General features: G+C 33.2%; 2 protein-coding genes across 2 annotated transcripts; both read right to left on the bottom strand.

The window, feature by feature from the left end:
- Positions 1–2119: 2119 nt before the first annotated feature.
- LOC142527881 (aspartyl protease family protein 2-like) lies at positions 2120–3775 on the bottom strand. Its single transcript, XM_075632866.1, has one exon. It carries the CDS (start codon positions 3735–3737, stop codon positions 2274–2276), a length of 1464 nt encoding a protein of 487 aa, XP_075488981.1. The 5' UTR covers positions 3738–3775; the 3' UTR covers positions 2120–2273.
- A 5559-nt stretch (positions 3776–9334) lies between these two features.
- On the bottom strand, positions 9335–11836 carry LOC142526502 (transcription factor MTB1-like). Its single transcript, XM_075630947.1, has 2 exons — positions 11635–11836; positions 9335–11385 (listed from the first exon to the last, which is right to left on the bottom strand). Exons 1-2 carry the CDS (start codon positions 11754–11756, stop codon positions 9567–9569), a joined length of 1941 nt encoding a protein of 646 aa, XP_075487062.1. The 5' UTR covers positions 11757–11836; the 3' UTR covers positions 9335–9566.
- Positions 11837–24118: the final 12282 nt, after the last annotated feature.

Raw genomic sequence — 24118 nt, 5'->3', positions numbered from 1 at the left:
ATCGGACATCATAAATGAGAGTATTCATTTTCAGAACCTAACCATCTTGAATTCTGAGTCGGTGAGAGTGTGTTGTGTTGTCCATGTTTATTTGGTTGCAATTAATACACAATTATACTGACGTACGTCTGAATTATATAAAGCTTGGAACCCAATTTTTATGTTAAATCTGTAGTGTTAGTTGGACTTATAAATCACGAAGTTAATGAGGGATCAGCCCCTCTTCCTGCTGCCGGGTCCCGCACGTTTCAATGATTAAGAGTATTTAAAATTTAACTCGGTTTTGTTTCGATTTCATATAAAAATTCGAATCAAACCATTTATTATATGTTTAAAAAATTTAAAACCAAACTGAAAGCATATGATTTGGACGAATAATTATAATTTTTATGTTTCATAGTGAATTAGTGCAATAGTATTGTAATTTAGAAAAAAAAAATTCAATTGAAACTTAATATAAATTGAGTAAATATTTTATTTTATTCTGGACTATATGATTATAAGTAAAACCCATACATTACATGTTATATAATTTTTGCAACTTAATTATAAAAAAGATAAATTTTTAGGTTTGTAATTATGTTTACTTGAACTAAAATCTACGATAATTAAATTATCAAATAGTTGGACCGTAACAAAGCTCACTAATAATGGATTTCAAACTAAATATCAAATAAAATATTTTTATAAATATTTGATCATTTGACGATCAAATACGATTGATGGGTATTAGTCTAGAAAATTTTTTATTTTTATGAATATTAGTTTGACATAATTAAAAATTGATTAAGGTTGTAAAAATTGATATGGGCCATTATTTAAGGAAAATAGGCTCAATAAAGAGCCCATGAGGTTCAAGCCCATGGCCCATCATGGAAGTCTATAAATAGGAGCTATCTCTCCATTTTATGGGCACATTCACATTATCTCATTATATGCTCCAAAAGTCTCTAGCTTTTGTGAGTACATATTTGAGGCGTTTGCTAACATGAGTGTTGGAGAATTTTTCGCCGGGTATCTCCCGACACCACTAACCTCATATCGTGACGTAGGTGGCGACCCCGAGATTTACTGGTGTGGACGCAGAAGTAGTGGATATTCTCTCATAATGACTTGGTCACCCGAATTTCGTGCAGCATCAACGATGATAAGAATGAAAGTTGTATATCCGACAAAGATAAATATGAATACGATGAACATCAATAGAAATGAATGATGTGAAATCTTACTTGAATCTACCTTTGCTATCCCTACCTCAGTAGACAAAAGTCGTTATCCTACATCTCGCAATAAGAAAGGAACAGGAAAGAAAAAAGAAAAAATAATTTATCAATTTAAAACTGACGCTTTGTTGTGGGCTAAAAGGAAGAGCTTGGGCTACGTATTTGTTGGACATTGTTCCTCTCAATCAGATTGATTATGGGCCTCTACATGTTAAATGAAGAGCTAATTCTAACATTATACTGATCATTGCATGATTTCTATCGATCGATTCGTTGAGCGTAAACTAATAATATCAACAGAGTTTTTTAACATTATTCAGTGCAATAAAACTTTAATTTTCTAAAAGATAATCAAATATTACAGACCTGTAAGCAGCGTATATAGCGCCATGGAATGTCTTTCAGACTTGTAATAAACAAGTCATTTACAAATGTAGTAGAGGTCAGATGTTTTTGTTTAAAGACATGATTATTTAGTATTAAAATTACATGGACAGGGTGTAATCTGCATGGCATTTTGAATTTTGCGCTGACAAGTCCACCAGGATAACATATTATATATAAATATAATATATAATATACACACGCATATACACATATAAAATAATATCATAGAGTCATGATTCCCAATGAAATTTGAACACCCTTTCATATATCAGGTTGGATGAGATTTCAAGTGGTGAATTTGTGAGATGGATCGATTAGAATTATGTTTGGAATAAAAAATATTTTTTCTTATTTACTAACATATTTTATGAATTTATGTTTGGAATGACAAATTTTGATAGATTTGAAGTTCCAATTTGGTTCGGAAAAGGATTTGAATTACATTTTGAATCACACAAAATCCATATCAAATTGCTAATCTATTTTTTTAATCCTCAAAACCTGCAAAATGAAAACCAAGCTTCCTTAGATTGCAAATTTATCAATTTGGTTTTGTATTACAACAATAAAACTACTAACTCTGTCACCGTTGTTTTGTTCTTCTTCCTTAAACCCTAATCATTAGTAGGACAACGTCGTAATATTTAGCATTGGTTCTAAAATTTAAACACAACTACCCGGAGCAAACCCGACCCGTTTACCCGCCAAATCGAACACGACCCGGAAGCCCTGCTGCTGAATATTTCCAATAATGGACAACCCGCTCGTGGTACCCGCGAATGCGAAGCAGAATGTCCCCTCGCTATCCACCGGAATCAGGTAATTCGACGCCGAAAGAGACACTTCAGCGCCAGTGAAATGGAACACCAAAGTCGGAACCTTTACCACCGTCTTCCCTGAAAGATCGAAACAGGTGTCGAAGAGGGAGTAGTCCGGAGCCCGCTTCAAGTTCGACGCCCCCGAACGGAATGCATCCCTCAGTGCAATGTAGGCGGGTCTGGTCAACCGGGTCACGGACGTGCCCGAGTCCACTATCACTCCACCATTGCCACTCGGGTCGAGGTTGAAGGTTGACGATGCAATGCCGGGGACTGGAACCCCTCCGACTGAGATTCCGTTCAAGCCGACGTAGTAGAAAGTGTCAAGCTTCGGATTAGTTATCAATGTAGTAAAGACGGCTTTTCTGGAGACCGAGGATTCTCCGAACATGAGATACGACGGTTTCGAGGAAGCTGACCGGTCCACCAAACAGTAGGAAAATTTATCACCAAATCGGCGGCCGGCTTGAGTGGGAAAAGATAGTTTTCCGCGGCCGAGGCCTAATAAACCGGCGGCGCCGACGAAAAGACCTTCGTTATCGTGTCCGCAGCCAAGGGCGACATTTTTTACCCTCGTCCGCCGAAATGTTAATGTTTCTGTTGAAAATTCTCCGACGGTGAAAGAACCATCGCCATACGAGACTTGGTAAAGACATTTTTGCCGATTAGCGGTGCAACCAGGATTATCGAGCAGGCGGCAGAGTGGAGACCCACACGAGACTCCCGAGAAGGAAGTCGACTTTTTCGGGTCGAAAACCGGGTCGGCTTGTCTGTAGCATTTCTTGCACGGGGAGCACTGGATCCAAACAACGTCACTTCCAGTATCGAGCACCATGTAAACATACTTGGCAGGAGTACCTATCCCGAGGCGAGTGAAGTACTCGCCGCTTCCGTGTCCAAGTCCAGAAATCACCGAGCTACTAAAATCACGCGACAACGGCGGCTTTCTTGAGGCGTTGGCCGCAGCAATTGTGACCAGTGCTTTCACTCTAACGGCGTCGCGTCTGAGACGGAGCTCGAAAAGGGATTCTTTTGTATCATTCGAAGCAGGTGAAAGATTATCGACATGGTGTAAGTTCAGCGAGAAAGTATCATCAGATTCTGGTGAGGCCCCATCACCAACTCCGAGTTCGAGGTCTTTCTGTATCAGCCATGAAAGATCCTGAGGTGTAGGAAGCGAGGTGAGCTCGAAGGTCTGATACTGAAGAGCAGCAGAAAAAGACACAGAAATGGTGAGGAATAGGGAGAAGAAAAATTTTCCATCCATTTTTACAGAGAAGATAGGAGCCACCGGTTCTTTTCGAAGCATGCATATGTATGTTTTGTAGTATTTCTGTCAGATTATGACATGACTAGTTCGGTGAATAATCCAATCACATAAATGAGGTGGGATATAAAAAATATAAAAAAATCTTTTATTTGATTTTTAATTTGATCATAAATTACCCATTTTAATGTATTTGTTTATCATATTACACATGAATATATTGCAATAATTCGCCAAAACAAGCCACCGGTGCCATGCATCATGTATTCCTTACTTGGTACCTTTTTTCAAGTAGTGATTTCAGTGACAAATCTTGTGAATTGTTCGAGTATACACCAATCTTTGTTCGAGTATCAAAACAATATCATCGTAAAACAAAGGAATTCAGACATAATCATTCGAAATACACCAACCATTTTTAAACACAGTGCGTAAAAATTCCACTCTTAGGCCCACGCGATACTAATTGTCTCCACAAATCCTCGCACGCTCCTTAAAAAGCAGTGGAATTCTTTGTTTAAAAAACCAACCAGATATGTTTGGAACATGAAATATTATATAAATATACTATACTCCGAGTGAATTTGAAATTTACGTTTTTATCTATTTAAAAAAGAAAAATTCTATTATTCCAAATACAACATTCAATTTTCTTGTTGAACTGCACATAAATTAAAAGAGAAGAGATCATTAATTATTTATTGTAAAGAAACTTGTATGAATTCATTAATTTGGTCGAGCTACCTCTGAATTCACAGCCTCAATAAATTTTTTCGGGGTCCAACACAAATAACTATGTTTGTTTTTCCGTAATGAATTTTTTCACTTTACCAACGGTATTTATGGAGTGTCTCACCCACCAAGATCAGCTACGATTACCGCAAGGCAACAGTCTAAGTTCATCGTTCTTGTGATATATTCGGCGGTGAATTGGCCAAGTGGGCCTCCTTTCTCGGGAATTCGCGTATATCATTAATGTGGTCACACCTCTGCTTCATTTATAACACATTGGAGATTATGATGCTGTCACTACATGCAAGACCACCACGTCAAAATCGCATTGACATCGCATTAACGTCACATTAAATGAAAAAAACTAAAACAGTCAAAAAAAGAAGATAACATATTAAAAATAAAATTTGATAATATAGATGATCAAATGTTAGTCCTATGATCATCAACATATATGTCAAAGTTCTATAAAAATGTGAAAGACTTACTTGAGCTAACGATATTGAAATAAGAAGAGAAATACTTTCGATATAATATAAACTAACCCGGAAGTTATATGCTTTGGTGGTGACAATATCCACAAAGTTAATCAGCTTCTTGTATTCAAACTCGTTGGAAAATTAGAATTTTCAAATGCAAAGCTGTATAAATCCAAAGCCCAATAGCCCGAGTAGCTAATGGGGTGATTCTCACTAACTTTATTGGCTCAATTTAGGCTGGCGAGTTCAGCCCAATTATAATTATTGGGCTACGGGGGAGGTTACATTCTGATTCGGTTTATCCATTTCCCAAATCTCTCGTTTTTTGTACTGATTTCTACTGACCATTTCCACTTTCTTCTCCATTTCTCAAGCAGGAACTGATATGATGCAGATCGGGCGAGGCAAGAGAATCACAAGAATGCCAAGCAAATTAGCTGATTATGTAGTTCATAGCAAATAATAAAGAAATTTATGCATAAATGATATATGTTAATTAAACATTTAAAAAGTTATGGGTATAAAAAACCAGAAATAAGAGTTGAAAATATACCGATTCATTTTAATAGAAAAATATATCCCTCTACTGCTAAACATTCTCATAAAAATTGTGTTAATGCAAGAAATTCAGCATGCATAACGCACTTTGAGGTGATTTTGCCCCTCGTTCCGAAAAAGAATCAGACAATCGTTCCGAAAAAGAATCAGACAAACTCAAAACGAAACATAAAAGTTGTAGCTATATGAGTTAGTTTTTCCAATAAAATTTGTCTAATCTCATTTGAACTATACACAAGTCATTGTGTTAGAAATCATAACGGGTGTCACTTTCGATTATAGTTCAACACAAGTTTAAAACATAATTCAAGTACTAATTCCTACGTTCATTAAAATATCATATTTTCTAAGTTTATTCTCTATTATATGATAACATACGTTAATCACATGATTAACGAGAGTTAATTCATCTTTTTTTATAATATGGTTTGAGGGCCTTATATTTTTTGCTTTAGAAACAACTTTAAAATCAAAAAAGTAGTTTCAAAATGAGTTTTTCCAGCTTTAACCATATCTTTCTGTATCGTTGATTTTTTCATCAAGTTTAAAACTTGGCACCTGTTATGTGTGTGTGAGTTTATTAACCATCATTTCTCTTTCATACCTTCTTCAAGCGAGAAATTTTAATGAAATTTTCAAGCATCAAATCTAAGCAATGAACAATACATGAAGACCAATATAAGTGAAGATATTGAGCTTCGAAATGATGCCATGTTCACTCAAATTTAAATACATTATCTAAATTAATTTAATTTAAAGAAGTGCAACAATTATGCATATAGTGATATCGCTGATATCAAAATTTTAAATCATATCATCTAAAATATTTGCGCTTGCACCATCAGTAACAATTTGAACCACATTCTTTGTCACAATTTGATGCACATATTTTTGTCTATTAGCTCGAACAGTTTCTCACCGGTGTGATAATAGCTTGACCATTCACAGATTCTATAAACACACTTCCTCTTGGACCATTTACAAAAAATTAATCGAAGTCCTATTTTTCTATATGTTCAGTACCCATTTGCTTTTAAAGTGCTGTCATATTTAACATGATCATCCATATATTCTTTCAATATTAATTTTGTATGTTATTGCTCCTTTTTTAAGCTTGAAACTCTAACTTCATGGTAGTAATTCATTTCATAACCAAATTATCGAACAACATGGATAAATGTTCTAAACTATCATAATTCACATTATTCAATTAAATACATGCATCATACATCCATCTAGCGAACATTTGCACCACATTCTCCCTCAGTTTCTTCTTATGTTCATCATACAACTTTCATTTGCATCTTTTTTTTCTTTCATTGTTTCACTATCTCATCAACATCTTGTCGGAAATATAAATCTATTGAGCTAGTTTGTTTTAGTTTCTTCCGTTGAAAATCAGGTGCAAGATTAGAACTATAACCAAATGAAGTTGATATATGTCGTTTCCTTTTTGCTCGGACAACTTCTTCGACTTCCAAATATTTTTTTTATATGCATCTTCATCGAAGTGATGAATCACATCGATTTCATTTTTCACTTCTTTCTTTTTTGTCATATAAAAACTGATTTCTTCTTTCATGTGCTCTAGATATTTTGAGCAAGTTTTTCATATTTTCATTGCCACCAACAAGATGCAGCTTATGTCAATAAATCATACCGTTAGTTATTTTCTAAAAAATATATTGGAAGTTTGCTGGAGATCAAAAGTCTTATATAATTAGACTTTGAAATTTGCTAGACTTGGGTCAATTGTTAATTACGTAAAAGATTCCACACCAATTTCATGAGGCTCTCGTTTTTGCGTCTCACACAAGACTTCTGGATCATTTTTCTTTTATGAAAAATCTGGGGTCAAATGTTTTCAATGATGTTGTGCTTGACAAATGGTGATCTGAATCAATCAAGATATATACGTACAGATTAATTTGATAGACTTATTATTTTTCTTTTTCTTTTTCTTTTTCTTTTTCTTTTTCTTTTTTGACAGCATTATTATAACCCCACTAGTTTTATTTGATTCACGTTTTTGCATGATATCGGTGTAATTTATAATAAATAAATAAATAAAATTGTTTCACATGCCTCACTCCCCAATCAATCACATGCACGAACCTTTTATGCATCACATTCTTTTTAATAATGACTTCTGTTTGAATAATTGAAAGGTACTCTCGAGAAAATTCGACTGCCCTGATGCAGATCCAACGGCCGGCCCATACTTGATCAAACATGTGGGTTCACAGTAGACTTCATACCAAAAAAAAAAAAAATTGGTCAAACATGTCATCGATATGTAAAGACAAAACCCTACTGTTAGATAGAATTAACCTCGTAGTCTCTCTGATTAATATTTGCAGCTGAGCAGATCAGACATGGTTGGTCAGCTCTAAGAAATTTATTGGATTCTGCTAAGCTGTGGAAAAGGGTGAAATTTTATGGGATGACCGTTCCTCCATGCATCTCTCATAAAAAATAATTTTGCAAAATCATAAAAATTAAATAAATTTATCAAGAAAAGAAGAGAAAAGAAAAAACATTTGCATGAATTCTTTTTAGTTATGATGATTGATACCCTATGGATATGCCTATCAAGATTAGGCTCAAACCAGAGTTTGGAATCACGGCTCATTTCTAACATAGGTGAATGGTCCATGATGGATCTCATGTACGATCTTATAAATGTTAGGTTTGAGCGTTCAATTCATTCATTCAATAAACTGATTCATTATATTGATCCTTAGCAGCCTGTTTTCTCATTTTATTCTCGATATCTGACTTGAGCATCGGAGGTGCTACGCCGAGACACCTTCCTGGCCCCCTTATAACGGTCTTCTTTGTGATTTCAGACCTAGAATAAATTCGAGGTCTGCATTCGGACTAGTATCATGGAACTAATATCTTAGGTTATAAAAAGATAATAAAATTATTTATCTATACCGTGGGATGATAGGATTATATATGAATAAGTTATACAATGATTATTAAAATGATTACATATGATATCAAATAATAGTTGATAAATCGAGGATTAAGAGATTACCCTTCAATTATTAAAAATAATATTATACTTTTCTTACTTTGGAAACGAGTGTGTTTTCACAATTTTTATTTTTATTGAATTTTCTTTTTTCCACACAATTTCACAAAGGATAGGATCGAGAATCAATCATTCATGTTCATCATAGTGACTAAAATTTTAAAAAGAAAGGAAAATAAACATACTAAAGTATGGCATTTTAATAGGAAATTTTATGGGGAGATCTTCGTCTGGTGTCACATGTCGTCACATGACCCGGACAGGTGGATGATCATCGAATTTCCCTATATTAAATTCTAGTATGGCATGTCTTACACCTAAATAGTTGTTCCTCCACGTGCCACACGTTCTCGAAAGAGCTAATGCTATTATACTCTATTGTTCACATGCATTCCTTCTTCAAAGTCCAAAAACAGGAATATAGGAAGCACAACCCACCTTCCTCGGAAAATGCTTGTACTCTCTTACCAAAAAGATTTAAAAATACATATATTCTGTGCTCTCACAAAAATAAGTCTGTATTTGGATTTTGAAATAACTATTTAATTTAACAACATTGACTAAAAAAAATCAAGTCTTCAATTACACAGAACATACCTACCATTCAAACCAACCATTGGCATTGATGATTCATCTTCTCCTATACACACATGACTTTGCCAAATATCATGCAATTGATCAAATCTAATGTGTGATTTCAAACCACCATGATTTCAAGAACATATCAAGCATATCACTGGTGACTAAAGAATGAGGGCAAAGATTATGGCAACCAAAATAATGTAAGGGATACAAATACCAAATAACAGCAACAGAATAACAATGAAACAGACAGAAATAGGGGAGAGGGAACTAATGAAATCTCCCGTTAGACTTTATATATTCAATAAGTAATGTATATATACTTATAATCAAATAATGTTTTGTTACCCTAGTGGGCCAAATTACATTTTTTCTTCTAATGCTAGCATTATCTGCTGTATACTCTGCAAAATAGTTTTCCATGTTGATTTTACCACATGATATTTGGCAATGGCAATATTTGTAGTATCCAACAGATGGTTACGGCTGCCGGGAGTTGGAATCATGGGAATACGCATTTATCAGCCTCTCCTTGGTCAGCGGTTCTGATCCTACAGATTTTACAACGAATGTGTGAAATATTTTTTCACTCCCAACGGCCATTTTTGTGTCAACAATAGTTGCCTGCGCATTCTTGATTGCTTGGTAGATTTTGGACACGGGGTGAGCATCCAATTGACAGCTCATCTGCACTGTAACGTCATCACCGTTGGCTTGGACGTAGATTCTTGGAACCGATTCTTGCATCTCCGTGCTTGTCTTAGCTTCTAAACATGGTGCTTCCCTTGGTATGCTTCTAGGACTTTCTCCCTCCGACTCCATGTTCTTAAGTTTCGTCTGTAGTTCAGTTATGTAAGAAATTGCATCTCCAAGGAGAGAAGCTTTGTCCATCTTGGAAATATTTGGCACAACTGCTCGTAGTGCATAGAAACGTTGGTTAAGCTTCTCTCGTCGCTGCCTCTCTGCTTCTACATGATTGAGAGCCTCCATTCGTCCATTGGCAGGCTTCCGACCGCGCTTTCTTGGCCTCATCTCTGTCGATAACCCATTCTGCTCTTCCTGGCATGAAACCTCAACATCTGAGTGCTCAGAGTCAACACTATGCGCCTGGGAAACTAATGGCCTTGAGGTTGCTCCAGTAAAATCAATCTGCATCTTTGCTGGCTTTTGATTCTGAGTATTATTCAGCCGAAACTCTTTTCTTGGCCCACCGATATGCTCATGAAGATTTTTGGTTGCAGGGTGAGGGCTATAAATCTCCGCATGGTTCCCCGGCTTTACATTATTGTACTGACTCCATGTTGCGCCATGAAAACCATTTCCAGTTTTTGCAAATGGCAACCTGAGCCCATCTACATTTGCATCCCATGCCCTGCCTTCCACTTTCTTAACAGCGAGTTTTTCAATAAATTGCATACGACCTGAATTTAAATCCTGCCCGAAAATCTTGGTGACGACTTCTGAACGATTTCCACTTACCAAATTAGAAATGGGATCATCCACATCTTTTTGGTTGGCCACAGGTCCGACTTTCTTGACACTAAGATGTGGCGAAATTGAGGAAAAGGAAGATCGAATCTCCTTTAAGATCTCTAAACTTTCCGGGATACATTTCACCGACCCTAATTCAACCACCCCAATGTCTGTTGGAATCAAAACGATAGTCTGCATACCAGCCGACTTTGCAAGAAAGGATCTCACGCAATAATCAATCGGAGACTTCAAAGCATCCAACAACCAGACATGCTTATTTGACCCAAAACATTTTCCAGGACCCCCTTCTCCCCTAGGAAAGCAGAAGTACATAGAAGCCAGGAAGAACATCTCCGTATCCGTAACCTTATCCAATCCAAAGGCATAACTATCCTCATCGGTTCCCCCAAACAAAGTATGCAACTTCTGGAGGACCCTTTTCCTCATTCTTTGTTTGGATTCATCTTCAAGTCGCATATTGTGAATCTGGGTAAATTCAGACTCCTCGTCATCGCGAGGCTCACGACAACACCCATCTCCCCAGCCCAAGACCAAATCACCGGAATTAGACCTCGAAAGCTGCCAAAAGATTGCATAATTCCAGCTAAAATTGGCGAAACCTGGGCGTTCCACAAGATCTGACAGCTTATTCTGCAACTTCTCATCATTCCCCAACGTCATGAACGAGCATTCAGCAGAAACGGAGCTCGACATCAAGTGATCAAAAGCCTTGGCTCCTAAAACCGCCGCCGTCATGGCCTTATCCTCAACATTCCACCCAACAGCCTCCATCCCGAAATCTAATCTCATCCCACAAGACAACCCACTAATTAAAAAAAACTAAAAACAAATTAAAAATTCAGTCTTTCTGATCAATCCCAATTTCCAAATAACACTGATGAAATCCAATCCAACAAAGACCCGTCTCAGCTCTTCCAAAAAAATTCAACACTACTTGCAGAAAACAAGTAAACTCTCAGATCTCAAATCTTACGAAATCCAAATAGACATGCAAGCCCAAAAAGCACAGAGAAAAAGAAGAAAGAATACGATATAAAACAGAGAAATTACCGACCAACAATTCCAGTGTGCGTACAGTTGGCGAAGTGAAAACAAAGAGCTTTCGTTTGGCTCGGAAATAGGAAAAAGAAAGGGCAGCACCCGAAATTGGTTGCCCGAATTCCAACGGTGGTGCATGTGTTTGAAGGGACTGGAAAGTAACCGTGGTTGAGTTAAATTGAGGGTGGTCAGTTACAATTTTATCCTCCCCATCTCTTTCCCCATGTTTTTTTTTATGTGTGTCACATTTCCCCAATGGTTTTATCATTTATATATGGAATACAAATTTATTGTCACACAAGTTATTATTATTTTTAATTAAATTTGAACATGAAATAGAATTAGTATATCATGAGAAAAAAAGTATTATAAAATAATCAGTTTATAATATTTAGCAACTACTATATAAATTAATTAAGAGATCTGGTTTAGACGAAGATATCACAAAAATATTTATAAAATTGTCTCACATATTAATTTTGTAAAAAAAAATCTCTTATTCAAACTCAGTAAAAAAAATATATTACTTTTAATCTCAAATATACTATTTTTTTATTATAAATATCGATCGGATCACAATTATTACCTCAGTTATAAAAAAAAAACAAGTGATTGTGAAGTGGTACAAGTGTGGAGTGGTTACTGTGGTGAGGCCGCGTCATAAGTGGGAGACACGTGTGTATTAGTTTGTATCACACATTTCACGTTTGAGTAGGAGAATCCCACGCACCTAGAAACCATGTTCTACTTAGGGCATCCGCATTTGTCGGAATTAATCCATGTTAATAACTTTCCATCTCATCAAAAATGATGGGGTCCACGAGCCACATATTCATTACATTAACACTTCCCCATTATTAACACACACTCACATTCATTTAATTTCAACTTTCATTATTTATAGGTCTCACTGTCCACTTACTCATTTTTTTTTATTTTTAATATTTCAATATCTTTCTAATATTTTTAAAATTTTACAACAAATATTACTAAAAATAAATAGTATTATTATTTTAAAAATAACTTAATTCCAATATTCATTAAAATATTATTAAGAAATGAAAAAAAAGTTGGACTCTTTTATTTAAAATATTATTCAACACAATCTCTTTAAAAAAAACACAAAATACAAAGAAAACGAATTACGATAATCGAATATAGCCGTTGGTGCATAATTTTGCCGTTTGAAAATAGCCGTTGGTGATAATTAGCGACGGTTTTTGAAAAACCGTCGCACATAGCGACGGGTGTTAAAAAACCGTCGCAAATAGCGACCTTTTTTTAAAAAAAACAGACGCTTTTCACTTTGCGACGGTTTACGAAAAACCATCGCAAAGTTGCGATGGTTTACGAAAAATCGTCGCAAATTTCGAATAACGCTGTTCATTCTGGCGAATTTCTTGGCTGCCATGTCAGCCAAGATTATTAATTCTTGCGCCCACATTGGTGGGCGAAAATTAATGGGTGTTATTAACACCCATTAACCAATCAATGTGGGTGCCCTTACTGTTAGGACCACGTGAACTGCATTTATTCATTAATTTATTATCTTTTTGTTTCTTTCTTTAACGCGTGCTCTGCGTGTGCTTTTTCTATCTTTCTTTCTTTTCTTTTCTTTTTTATTTTTATTTCTTTCCCCTTAAACACGTTACCCGCGTGTTTTTTTTTTTTTTAATTATATCTTAGTAAGAACATTACAAATTTTACGAGACCGAGGTCTTGGTTCAATGATCTCATCAAAATTCTTCATATATTGATTCAAGTTGAGTCTTTTTCATCCCTAAATTAGGATATCAAAAATAAAGAACAATACAAATTTTACAAAAATCAAGTTACAACGTATTTTGGTCTATTTTGTAAAACGAATCTTCAATTCGATCTGATTCATTAATTAATATTATATTTTTATGTTAGAATATTATTTTTTTATTTTAAATATGGATAGTGTTGACTCGTCTCACGGAAATAGATTCATGAAAACGTTTCACATGATATCTACTCAAATTTTAAACATAATTAAAAATTATTGTGTTTAACTGATTTTAATAAACTTTTAAGTTTTTTTTATTCAAAAAGTACTTGCTATAAATTTGATTATGTTTTATTTAGTTAGAAAAAGAATGATGTTTCGTATATTAAAAATATGTAAATAATAATATAATTAATATGCAAAAATTTATAATACGGTTATTTTTTTTTTTAGAAAACATAATACTAATGTATGTAGACTATCATCTATACATAATCATATAATGATCTTATATTGATTATATGATTCGGGATATATATGTTTGTGTGATTAATTCAATTTATCATAGGCTCGATTTCAGAATTTGAATTTCAAATGAACGATAATACTAATTTCATTTTGAGTAATTCATTTTTTACATAACTAAAATATCATTCAATGATATTAATAATTTATCTAGCTTAAAGTGTACGTAAGATTGCAATGGATGAGTGACACCTACTACGACTTCTGACGTAACGACTTGTGTATTATAAATACGTAAAATAATTTGGATTTTTTTTTTTACAATGTTTAGTTTAATCTTGACTAGTTTACAAGATACTGAAACATGTAACATGAAACCTTAAACTGAAGTATAACTTATCCCATCAATTAATTATAGGATGAAAAATAAAAGAATGGGGAATGAATCGACACTCATATATATTATTGTCCTATTGGAAGACAAAAATCATAAGAATATAATTGTTCCTTAAAATACGCTAGATAAAGGTAAAAGAAAAAAATTTGTGTGAGACGGTCTCACAGGTCATATTTTGTGAGACGGATCTCTTATTTGGATCATCCATGAAAAAATATTACTTTTTATGCTAAGACAACGTTTGGTTTGCTTGATTAGGTTAGTTTATTTTTTTAAAACCTACCTAATCACTCGTTTGGTACGTTTTTTATTTAACCAGGTCAATCCCTCCTATGAATGATTAGGTTATATTATGTAGGTTAAAATAATACCTCCTCACCCCCTAAATTATTTATCTCACTCTTAATCCATCCTATTTTTCCAATTTTACCCTTCTCCTAAATCCAAACTCCCCACCACTTCCTTCCACCGACCGCCCACCGCCACCAGCAACCGCCGCCCGACGCCGCCCGACGCCGCCCGCCGACCTCCGCCGCTTCCATCGCCACCGCTTGTTCCGGCCGACCGTCACCGCCGATTCCGTCCGACCACCGCTAGCCGCCGCTTCCGGCCGACCACCGACCTGCCGCCGACCGCCGACTGCCGGACCGGGCCGTCGTCGGATTAAAGAAAAATAGGTTTGTTGTGATCGAATAACAAAAAATATATATATGTATCATTTGATAAATGATTGATTGATTTGAGTGAAAGTATATGTTTACGTGTGTTATTTGAGTTGACGTAAGTTATACAACATTTCTGATTAATAAATCGAAGTATAAAATAAATATGTTCTTAACATGCACTATTTTTTTTACATACATCGATGCAAGATATGCACGTTAAGCTATGATACTTGAATATTTTGATATAATTAGATTTTAAGATTGATACTGGGGTTTTGAACCTGGTATTGTGTTTGTCATAACGTGTCTCATAAAAACATAGAATTTGTGGTTTCTATGATTAATTGGTTGATATTTGGGATATGATGGTGTTTTTTCGACGGTATCAGGGACGTAACGACTAATTTTTTATCAGATGAGAAAAAATCATTTCAAAATATATATATAAGTAATACGTAAAGCATAGTCTTAACTTAATGTACAAATGAAAAAAAAACACAGCAAAAGTATATAATAAAATATATTAAAATTCTATTAAAGGCGTAATCTATGACATATCAAACTTATTAATGGTGAACTTTATATCAACACCAAGAGCTATTTATCTCTCAATGTAAATAATCGTAGCATTGAATAGAAATTCATTTTCCATTTTTATTGCAATCTGGTGTAGGGATGGCAATGGGACGGGGCGGGGGCGGGTTTGCCATCCCCGTCCCTTAATTATATCCCTGCTCCCATCCCCGCACCCATCCCCGGATCTACCTTATCGGGGAATCCCCGTCCCCGAACCCGCGGGGATAAAATCCTCGTCCCCGTCCCCGAACCCGTTTGAAATACCCGAATATATTATTGTATTTATATATATATATATATATATATATATATATATATAAATATATATTATATTACTGTATTTATATATATATAAGTATTATATTTAATATATATACTGTATATGTATATATATATATATGTTATCGGGGCGGGTTTGGGAGGGTTTGGTATGGGGATATGATTCCCAAACCCGTCCCAATATATTTCGGGGATTTTTAAAAATCCCTGAACCCGAAACCAAACCAATTAACATATCCCCGAACTCGTCCCATTTCGGGTTTTCCCCGCGGAGCCCTGAAACCGCGGGGAAAATTGCCATCCCTAATCTGGTGTCTTTATGAATTCCATATCAGAAAAAACTAGTTATGTGATTTTTGTTGAAACTGGAAAAATAAACACCAACCTAATCAACCTATCAATCAAAGGATATATGTTTGCCTTTTTTTTTTCCTTGCAGTAAATTCTTGACACAATTTATGAAGAGAATCAAGTTTTTGAAATTGTGAATCACGAACCACATCAAACTTATAATGATATAACATTTTCTCAGGCTCTTCTCTTTCTTCTTTAGTAAAATCTTTGTAATTATCAACCAAAGAACAAATAGCATATGGTGAAAATGATTTGAATTCATCAGCAGGACTCAAAGCAACACTAAAGTAAGGGCTTTGAAATCTCTGCTGTGACTGAAAACACAACACTTGGTATTATGTTCTTTTTATAACGAGATGATCAGCTGATCATCTCGTTTCGTCTGAAATTTTTTCAAATTTATCCAATAGTTACGTAACACTTAGTTTTTTCAATTTATTAATTTGTTTCATTAAAAATAAATGTATGACTAATGCTAGCAAAGGACCCGAAAATCCCAAACCACTATCGTCCCCGACAAATCTTGACCTTCATTTTTCTTGACCCGAGTTTTCAAGATTTTTCTCATCTCAATCAATTTCAGAAAAGGGATTGGGAAGCTAGCATCCTGCCGATGAGATTCTCGACCACATCTGATGATGGGGAGTGAGATAATGAATGCGTAAACACATCGGTGAAAGCATGATCTATTTTTAAAACCTATAAAGTACGGAACCCAATTATTTTAATTTTTTTAAAAATATTATAATATTATTAATACATTGAGTTTGTAGATTGTCATTTTAGGTCAAAGCCCATATAAAAATTGACTGATGTATTTAAAAAGATTAGCTATATATCGCGATAGCCTCTCTCTACCCGAGATGATCCGAGGATCCCAAACTTTCAGGATATATTCTCCCTACTCGAGGGGATCCCGAACTTTTGGGTCTCGATATTATCATATACGGGATCGGGAGATAAAAGATTATCAATTCTTATAAGAACGAGAATTGGGTAGGAGGCTTGCGGGACGAGTCGGACCCGATCCCATATCATCGGGAAAATATTTTACGGAAGAAAATTGATCTTTTGTTATGTACCACAAATACCTTCGATAAAATTATCTTTTACCACACACACGCACACTCACAAATATATATATACATATATATTTTTTCCTAAGTTGGGTGAAAGCCCAAGAGAGTAATTTGAGGCCTGAAGGCCAAGTTACAGTTCATAAATTCTTTCCTCGAATCGATCAATATACTCTTGAGATTTGAAGCCGAGTAAGGCTCAGCCTTTCTCCACATTTGTATGGATATAATAGATACATACATATTGTATTGTATACGCAAAAATTAAAGATAAATTTGAATCGTAGATATCTGAGGTAGTGATTATTTTATTTGGGTAAAAAGTTGAAAAGATATACATAATTTAATTTGGATGAAGAATTGATAAGAAGTGAGAAAATGTTTAATGTAATTTGTAATATATTTTCCTCACAAAAATATGAGGGACATTTATGAAATTTTCAAAAAGGCTTAACCAACACATAAAAAAGTAAGTTAGTCTAGGAGTTTAAATTTGGCTAATTGTATAGACATGTTTCATCTTTTATAATTATAATTTTCCAGTTTATATTTTATATTTGTAATTTTTTTTATATCAAATTGAGCCATTGTTTGGACATATTCACTAAGATTATGTTTCCATTGTTGGTTTGAAATTTGAAATTCATTCAGTTATTTAATAAATAAATTTGACAATGAATTATAAATATTCAACTATTATTTTATGAACATCGTAGTGGATTTCAAATTCATCTTGACATGATCATTCCAAATAGTAGGTTTTTGTGAGATGATATCATATATCTTTATTAGTGACACGACGAGTCAGACTCAGTCCTGCCCATATTTAAAATAAAAGGTAATACTATCAAATGCTCTGTGTAGTTGTGTTCGGGCTGTAGGATTTAGTTTATGAAAATTTGTTCAAAATGAATTAAAATATGATACTATTTTTAAAATATATCACATGTGTTAATAATTATACTGATAAAAGGACGATAGATTTGAAACTCATCTAAGTTTATTATTTCAAATAAATCAATGGATTTAAAATTACATAATTTCAAATAAATCCATTAAGATAGTTGTGTTGTAAGATTTAATGAAATCATGCTCAAGATTTCAAGATCATAAGCCCCCAAAAAAAAAAATTCACTGATTTAGCTATAATTACCACTAATAATTAATATATGATGAGAAAAAAGGGTTCCATCTTGACCATTGAAACTAATGTTTATACTTATAAAGCAAAGCAAATGGTTCCCAACTGCTTTTATATAAACTTAATTGTCGTTTACTAATCATAATTAGTACCCATCTCTTTTCACTTTTCTATTACATTAAATCATTAAGACAGCTTGCAAGTTAAAGCGATCATAATGTTTAAATTAATAATCTATTTTTCCACTAAATGTGGTTAATAATCCCAAGCTAACATCATGCTAATCGCATGCATGCGTATAGTTTTTAACAGTGTCTCCATACTCTATTACACAACACATACATACATTAGTAGGTATTTTGTGAGACGTCTCACATATCTTTATTAGTGAGATGACTCAACTCTCTCACAAAATTGACCCGTGAGATCGTCTCACATGAATTTTATATACATACATATATATATATATATATACACACACATATTTATATATGCAAATTAATTATTTATTGCAAGAGTGTAGAAAATCTAAATAAACTTAAAGTTACAATATCTTTTTAAACAAAAATCACTGATATTTCCTAAAATATAAAGGAATGAAAAAACGTGAATCCAAAAAATCTTGGAATTTCAACTGGGATCTATGTATCGAGCAGATCCAACGGCTAGGGAAGCCTGGTTAAAGGTCAAAAGATGGTCAAGTTGTACGGACAAAGGAAACCCCAACCCTAGCAAAAGAATCTAGCTTATATCTAAATATATAAAGGCCTTGGAACAAAGGAATCCTACTAGCAGGTTGTGATTAATTAACATAACTTAAGCTCTATATACATACACGTATCCCTAATTTAAACTTGTTAAATAGGTTTTTGTTTTTTTGAGTGATTTATATAATTAGATTTTGAATCCGATACATCGCCTCAAACTCGAGAATTTGGTCGCGTGTGAGTTATAAGTAATCAGCTTGATTAACAATTTAACATTTACTTTGGTACAGAATTTTGTTGCAATTATTAAAATTATACACTTGAGTGTTCATTTATTAATTTAAGAAGTGCAATCCCAAGTTAATTATGTCGGGATAGAATTAAACCGCACGTGCGTGCACGAACTTATTCGATGGGCCAAGACAAGTGGAAAAGAAATGGAAAATGGAATGAGAAATGATTTTTTAAAAAAAAATTGAAATGAGAAGATTCCAATGAGATCAAAATGATACCAATTTAAAAAATTGGTATTGGGGAATTGGAATTCAAAACGATATTCCATGTAATGGGTCCAAAGGAGACATTCTATCATTATCTTGAATTTTTGACAAATTGATTAACTATACAATTTAATGGAGCCAACAATCAAATAAAGATTGTTAAAGATTTCCGATAAGATTGCCTCAAATTAATTAGTTACGTAAAAAAATTAGTGATACGATCTCACGAGTCAATTTTGCAAGACAGATCTCCTATTTGACTCACTCATAAATTTTTTTTACTTTTTATTCCAAAAATATTATGTATTGTTGTAAATATAAGTATATTTGACGGACCGATTCCGAAATTATCATACATAAAAATCTTGACAAAAACTTATGTGAGACGGTCTCATGGATCGTATTTTGTGAGACATCTCTTATTTGAGTCATCTATGAAAAAATAATAATTTTTATGTTAATAATATTATTTTTTATTGTGAATATCAGAAGGGTTGATCCGTCTCACAGATAAAGATTCGTGAGACCGTCTCACAAGAGACATACTAAAAAATCTTTGGGAGACTGCCTCGCATATCAATTTTGTTATACGAATCTCCGACTCGACACAACTCATTAAAAAATATTATTTTTATACAAAAATTAATATTTTTCACAATATGTATGGATCGCGTCGACACGTCTGATGAATATAGATCTATGAGACTGAATCACAAGAGACATATTCATTATCATAATACCTTTATTAATTTTCAAATTTATAATCATGTCCATATTTTATAATAAGAATCAAACTAATTAGCAAAAGTGATTAAAATTCAAAGGAATTTTTTATAAAATAAAATATTATACAATCACACAATGCGTACGAAACACTGACATATATTAATTGTTCCACTATAATTTCCTTTACAAGAGGTCAATGTGATAGCTTAATGTTAGCAATATGGAAAGTTGGAATCATATCTCCTCTTTAATCGAATTAAGGCATCAATCTAAAGTTCGGTTTTTCAAATATTAGTTGTCCTATCCTTTCATATTATATAGTTTATTACTCGGGCAATCATTTTATTTTGAGAAAAGTTAAAGATCTTTAATTTCCTCTTCCGGACTGGCTTTTGGTTCGACAACTGTTGGTGGTATACATGAAAAAAGTTGATTTTTACGAAGATAATTTTCGAACCTAGTTCTGATCATTTTTATTGCAAAATGTTTGTATGTACTTGAAATTTTGCCGCCTATGTGTAATATGAGATGTGATCTCGAGTTAAAAACTTGTGTAAAACCTCTGTCTCAAAATAAAAGGAAAAAAAAAACAGAAAAAATAGTAATTTTAGTCATGTAAGTTGACATATTTTGAATTTTAGTAATGTAAGTTGTCAAAGTTGAATTTTTATCAATTAACTTGAGTTTGTGTTTGTTTGGTCATTTTTAGTGCCTGAAACTATAAAATCCATCGAATATGATTTATATGACATTGATTTTCTCCTACGCGACGTACGTGGCAATAATTAAATCTTATATTATTCAAATTAAAATTAATCTCATCAAAAAAGAGTAAAATAAAGCGAAACGATCACAATATTTTTAAACAAGTGGAAAAAATTTGGCGTTTCTCATTATTTTTGTTATGTATATTTAGTGTATGTAGTATAAGACATTGTTCTTGCCACATAGTCCACATATGAGAGTAGAAGTGTCAGATAAGCAATATCCAGTGGATTTAGTGGTTTCAGGCAAAAAAATGACAAAAAAAAATCAAGTTATTAGATGAAAATCAAACTTCGACAAGTTATAATAATAAAACTCAAAACGGACTAAATTATAAGACCAAAATTTTAATTTTCCAAAAGAAAAAAGTTTTGTTTTTCGGTTGTAGTTTGAAACCTGGTAATAATATAAGATTGTCTCTAATTCATTTAGATTTATAGTTGAAGTTGTTTTTAGAATGTTTGTGTTCTTTGATTTAATAGCCTTCTGGTCGGTTGAATATTAGGATCAAGCGTTTACTACTAGGCCAAAAGCTATAACTGTTAGTCAATGCGCATCTTTATTTCCTTATACTTGTTGCAGTGCAGAGTGCACCTATTTGGGTATTAATGGGTCGAGCTGTTAGGCTCATGAGTTCGGGGAGGTGCGAATCTATTTGCTGGTGCTGCCTCATATCACTTAGATATCAGTTTTACATTTTCCCTGTCGTCGGCCCTGTCCCCAGCAGAGACAATGTTACCTGTTAATACCTGGTGTCATTCTTTTATGGCCATCTTATCCAACCAGATCAAGTGACGCAATGTCAGCAGATTGATGCATGATAACTTCCAGGAGGTCTCTCATCCCAGTACTACTCTCACTCATGCATACTTAACCCAACAATATATATATATACCCAACAATATATATATATTGAAATTGTTTACGTTGTTGTACGGTTTAAAATATTTATTTACATTGTTGCTATCGACTATAGTACTTGATAAAAGAGGTATTCCGGGTTGTTTTATACTTTTGCATGCTAAAATTATTTCTTTTTTCCATATTTTTGTGCACAACACAAATAGAAGACGGTGAATATCTATTTCGAGTAAAACTTGACATAGGTTTTCTGTGATCATATATAAAAACAATTTCGAATTTCAACTTTTTAAATTTTTTTTATTTATAAAAACTCCCTCCGATATTCCAAAAATAATATCATAAATTCAAATTTTTTTAAAAATCAAAGTAGCAAAAAACGCAGATTTCATTATTATTAAATGGATAACTGTTTATTTGCCTACAAAAATGTTTACGAGTTATTTCACGTTGTTGCATTCAAAATTGTTGTTATACAATATGAATTTATATATATATATTTATCTCTATACACGGATTGTAATGATTTTTTTCTAAAAATCGAAATATTAGCAAATAAATATGAAAATATACATTGAAAATTGACATTTTATATTTAAATTGTGAACATTTTGGGATTTAAAGTATGACAATTTTCTTAATTTCTCGTCACCATTTTCTCTTTTACTTTGTCATCACAACCAATTCCCATCACCATATAAACTCCATAAATTTAAATAAAATAAAACCTAAACTTTTAGGCATAGTTTGGTACATGGAATAATGGAGAAATTGATAAATAATCATCATTATCTCATGTTTGGTTCTTTTTTAAAAAACCCATGATATAATTTTATAGAAGGATAAAATGTCCCTTCTATTAGGTGTGATAATTTTAATTTAATGATAAAATACACTACAAATGACTTAAATGCCTTCAATTTATAAATGATTTTTATAAATCTATGTTGGTAGGTAGAAATTAAAATCAAATAAATATGCTATTAGTATCACTTGATTAACCTTAAAAATTGATATTTGACTTGACTCATAAAATCAATGGCTCAATTATCATATTATATAATATATAAAATTAGGTAAAAATAAATAAATCATGTAAGCACTATCGGCGCATGAACAGATAAAAAATATGAACTTAAGCAACAACTTTGAAATTATAAAATTTATTATGATAAGGTTAATTTTGTCATTACAATCTAATATATAAATTTAACCACTCTTATTAAAATTATACCAAACATTAAATATAATATCATACACTTATTTATCCTTAAATTATCCTTATATTATGTATCACATGTTTATCCTATCATGTGTACCAAACTATGCCTCAAGGAATTAGCAACATTATTATTATCTTATCTTACCCAGCTCAATTTTTCTTAATTTCCATGCCTAATAACCATAACCCCAAGGAGGAGTGTCCGAGTGAACAATCTCAGTCTATATACATATGTATGTATATATTATGAATATCAAATAATGGTCCTGATCAGTATTTAATAATACAAATGGAAATTAATCATACATGAAAATTAGGTGGAAGATTACTTTTTTTGAAATATCTGAATCGGTCGAGTACGTGATATCTTAACTAATAATCACAAGTTAGATTTTTCTACTAACACATTATGGAGTAACTTTGTCACATAGAACTTATTTAATACAGTTTATTTGATTAACATAATTTTTGTTTGACAAAAACTTGTGTGACACGGTCTCACGGGTCGTATTTTGTGAGACAGATCTCTTATTTGGGTCATCCATGAAAAAGTATTACTTTTTATGCTAAAAATATTACTTTATACTGTGAATATCGGTAGGGTTGATCCATCTCACAGATAAAAATTCATGAGACTGTCTCACAAGATACCTAATTTTTTTGTTTTAATTATGAAGTTACACAGTAAAAAATAACGACAGTGAATTTTCATTACACGAAAAAACTGGCGACAAAAAGTGGAGAACATAATTGTAAAGAATTGGTGGATGAGCGTTGAATAGTCGTGGCCAATAAGTGAGGCACAAAAATTTTGACCTGGCCCAAACAATTGGTGACACGTCGTTTGAAACCACGTGGCAGTAATTGGGTAGCCACACAAGATAAACGTGTCTCACCTGGGTCCCATTGATTTCAAACACTAACATGTTGAAGTTTTTGATTTGATGATTTGTTACAATGCCCATCACACTAAATTTGTAATATCACAAAGTAAGTATGTTGGTACAATTCTTGTA

This window comes from Primulina tabacum, chromosome 15 (genome assembly GCF_025594145.1).
Source record: "Primulina tabacum isolate GXHZ01 chromosome 15, ASM2559414v2, whole genome shotgun sequence".
Taxonomy (NCBI): Eukaryota; Viridiplantae; Streptophyta; class Magnoliopsida; order Lamiales; family Gesneriaceae; genus Primulina; species Primulina tabacum.
The sequence above is the reverse complement of the archived record's forward strand: the minus strand, read 5'-3'. Positions and strand labels throughout refer to the sequence as shown.

Bases quoted from the DNA above. Each gene is read 5' to 3' on its own strand.
- LOC142527881 (XM_075632866.1), bottom strand. From the start codon at position 3,737: ATGCTTCGAAAAGAACCGGTGGCTCCTATCTTCTCTGTAAAAATGGAT.
- LOC142526502 (XM_075630947.1), bottom strand. From the start codon at position 11,756: ATGCACCACCGTTGGAATTCGGGCAACCAATTTCGGGTGCTGCCCTTT. The intron at 11,386-11,634 runs GTCGGTAATTTC...TTTTTTAATTAG, and splicing joins TACGCACACTGGAATTGTTG to TGGGTTGTCTTGTGGGATGA.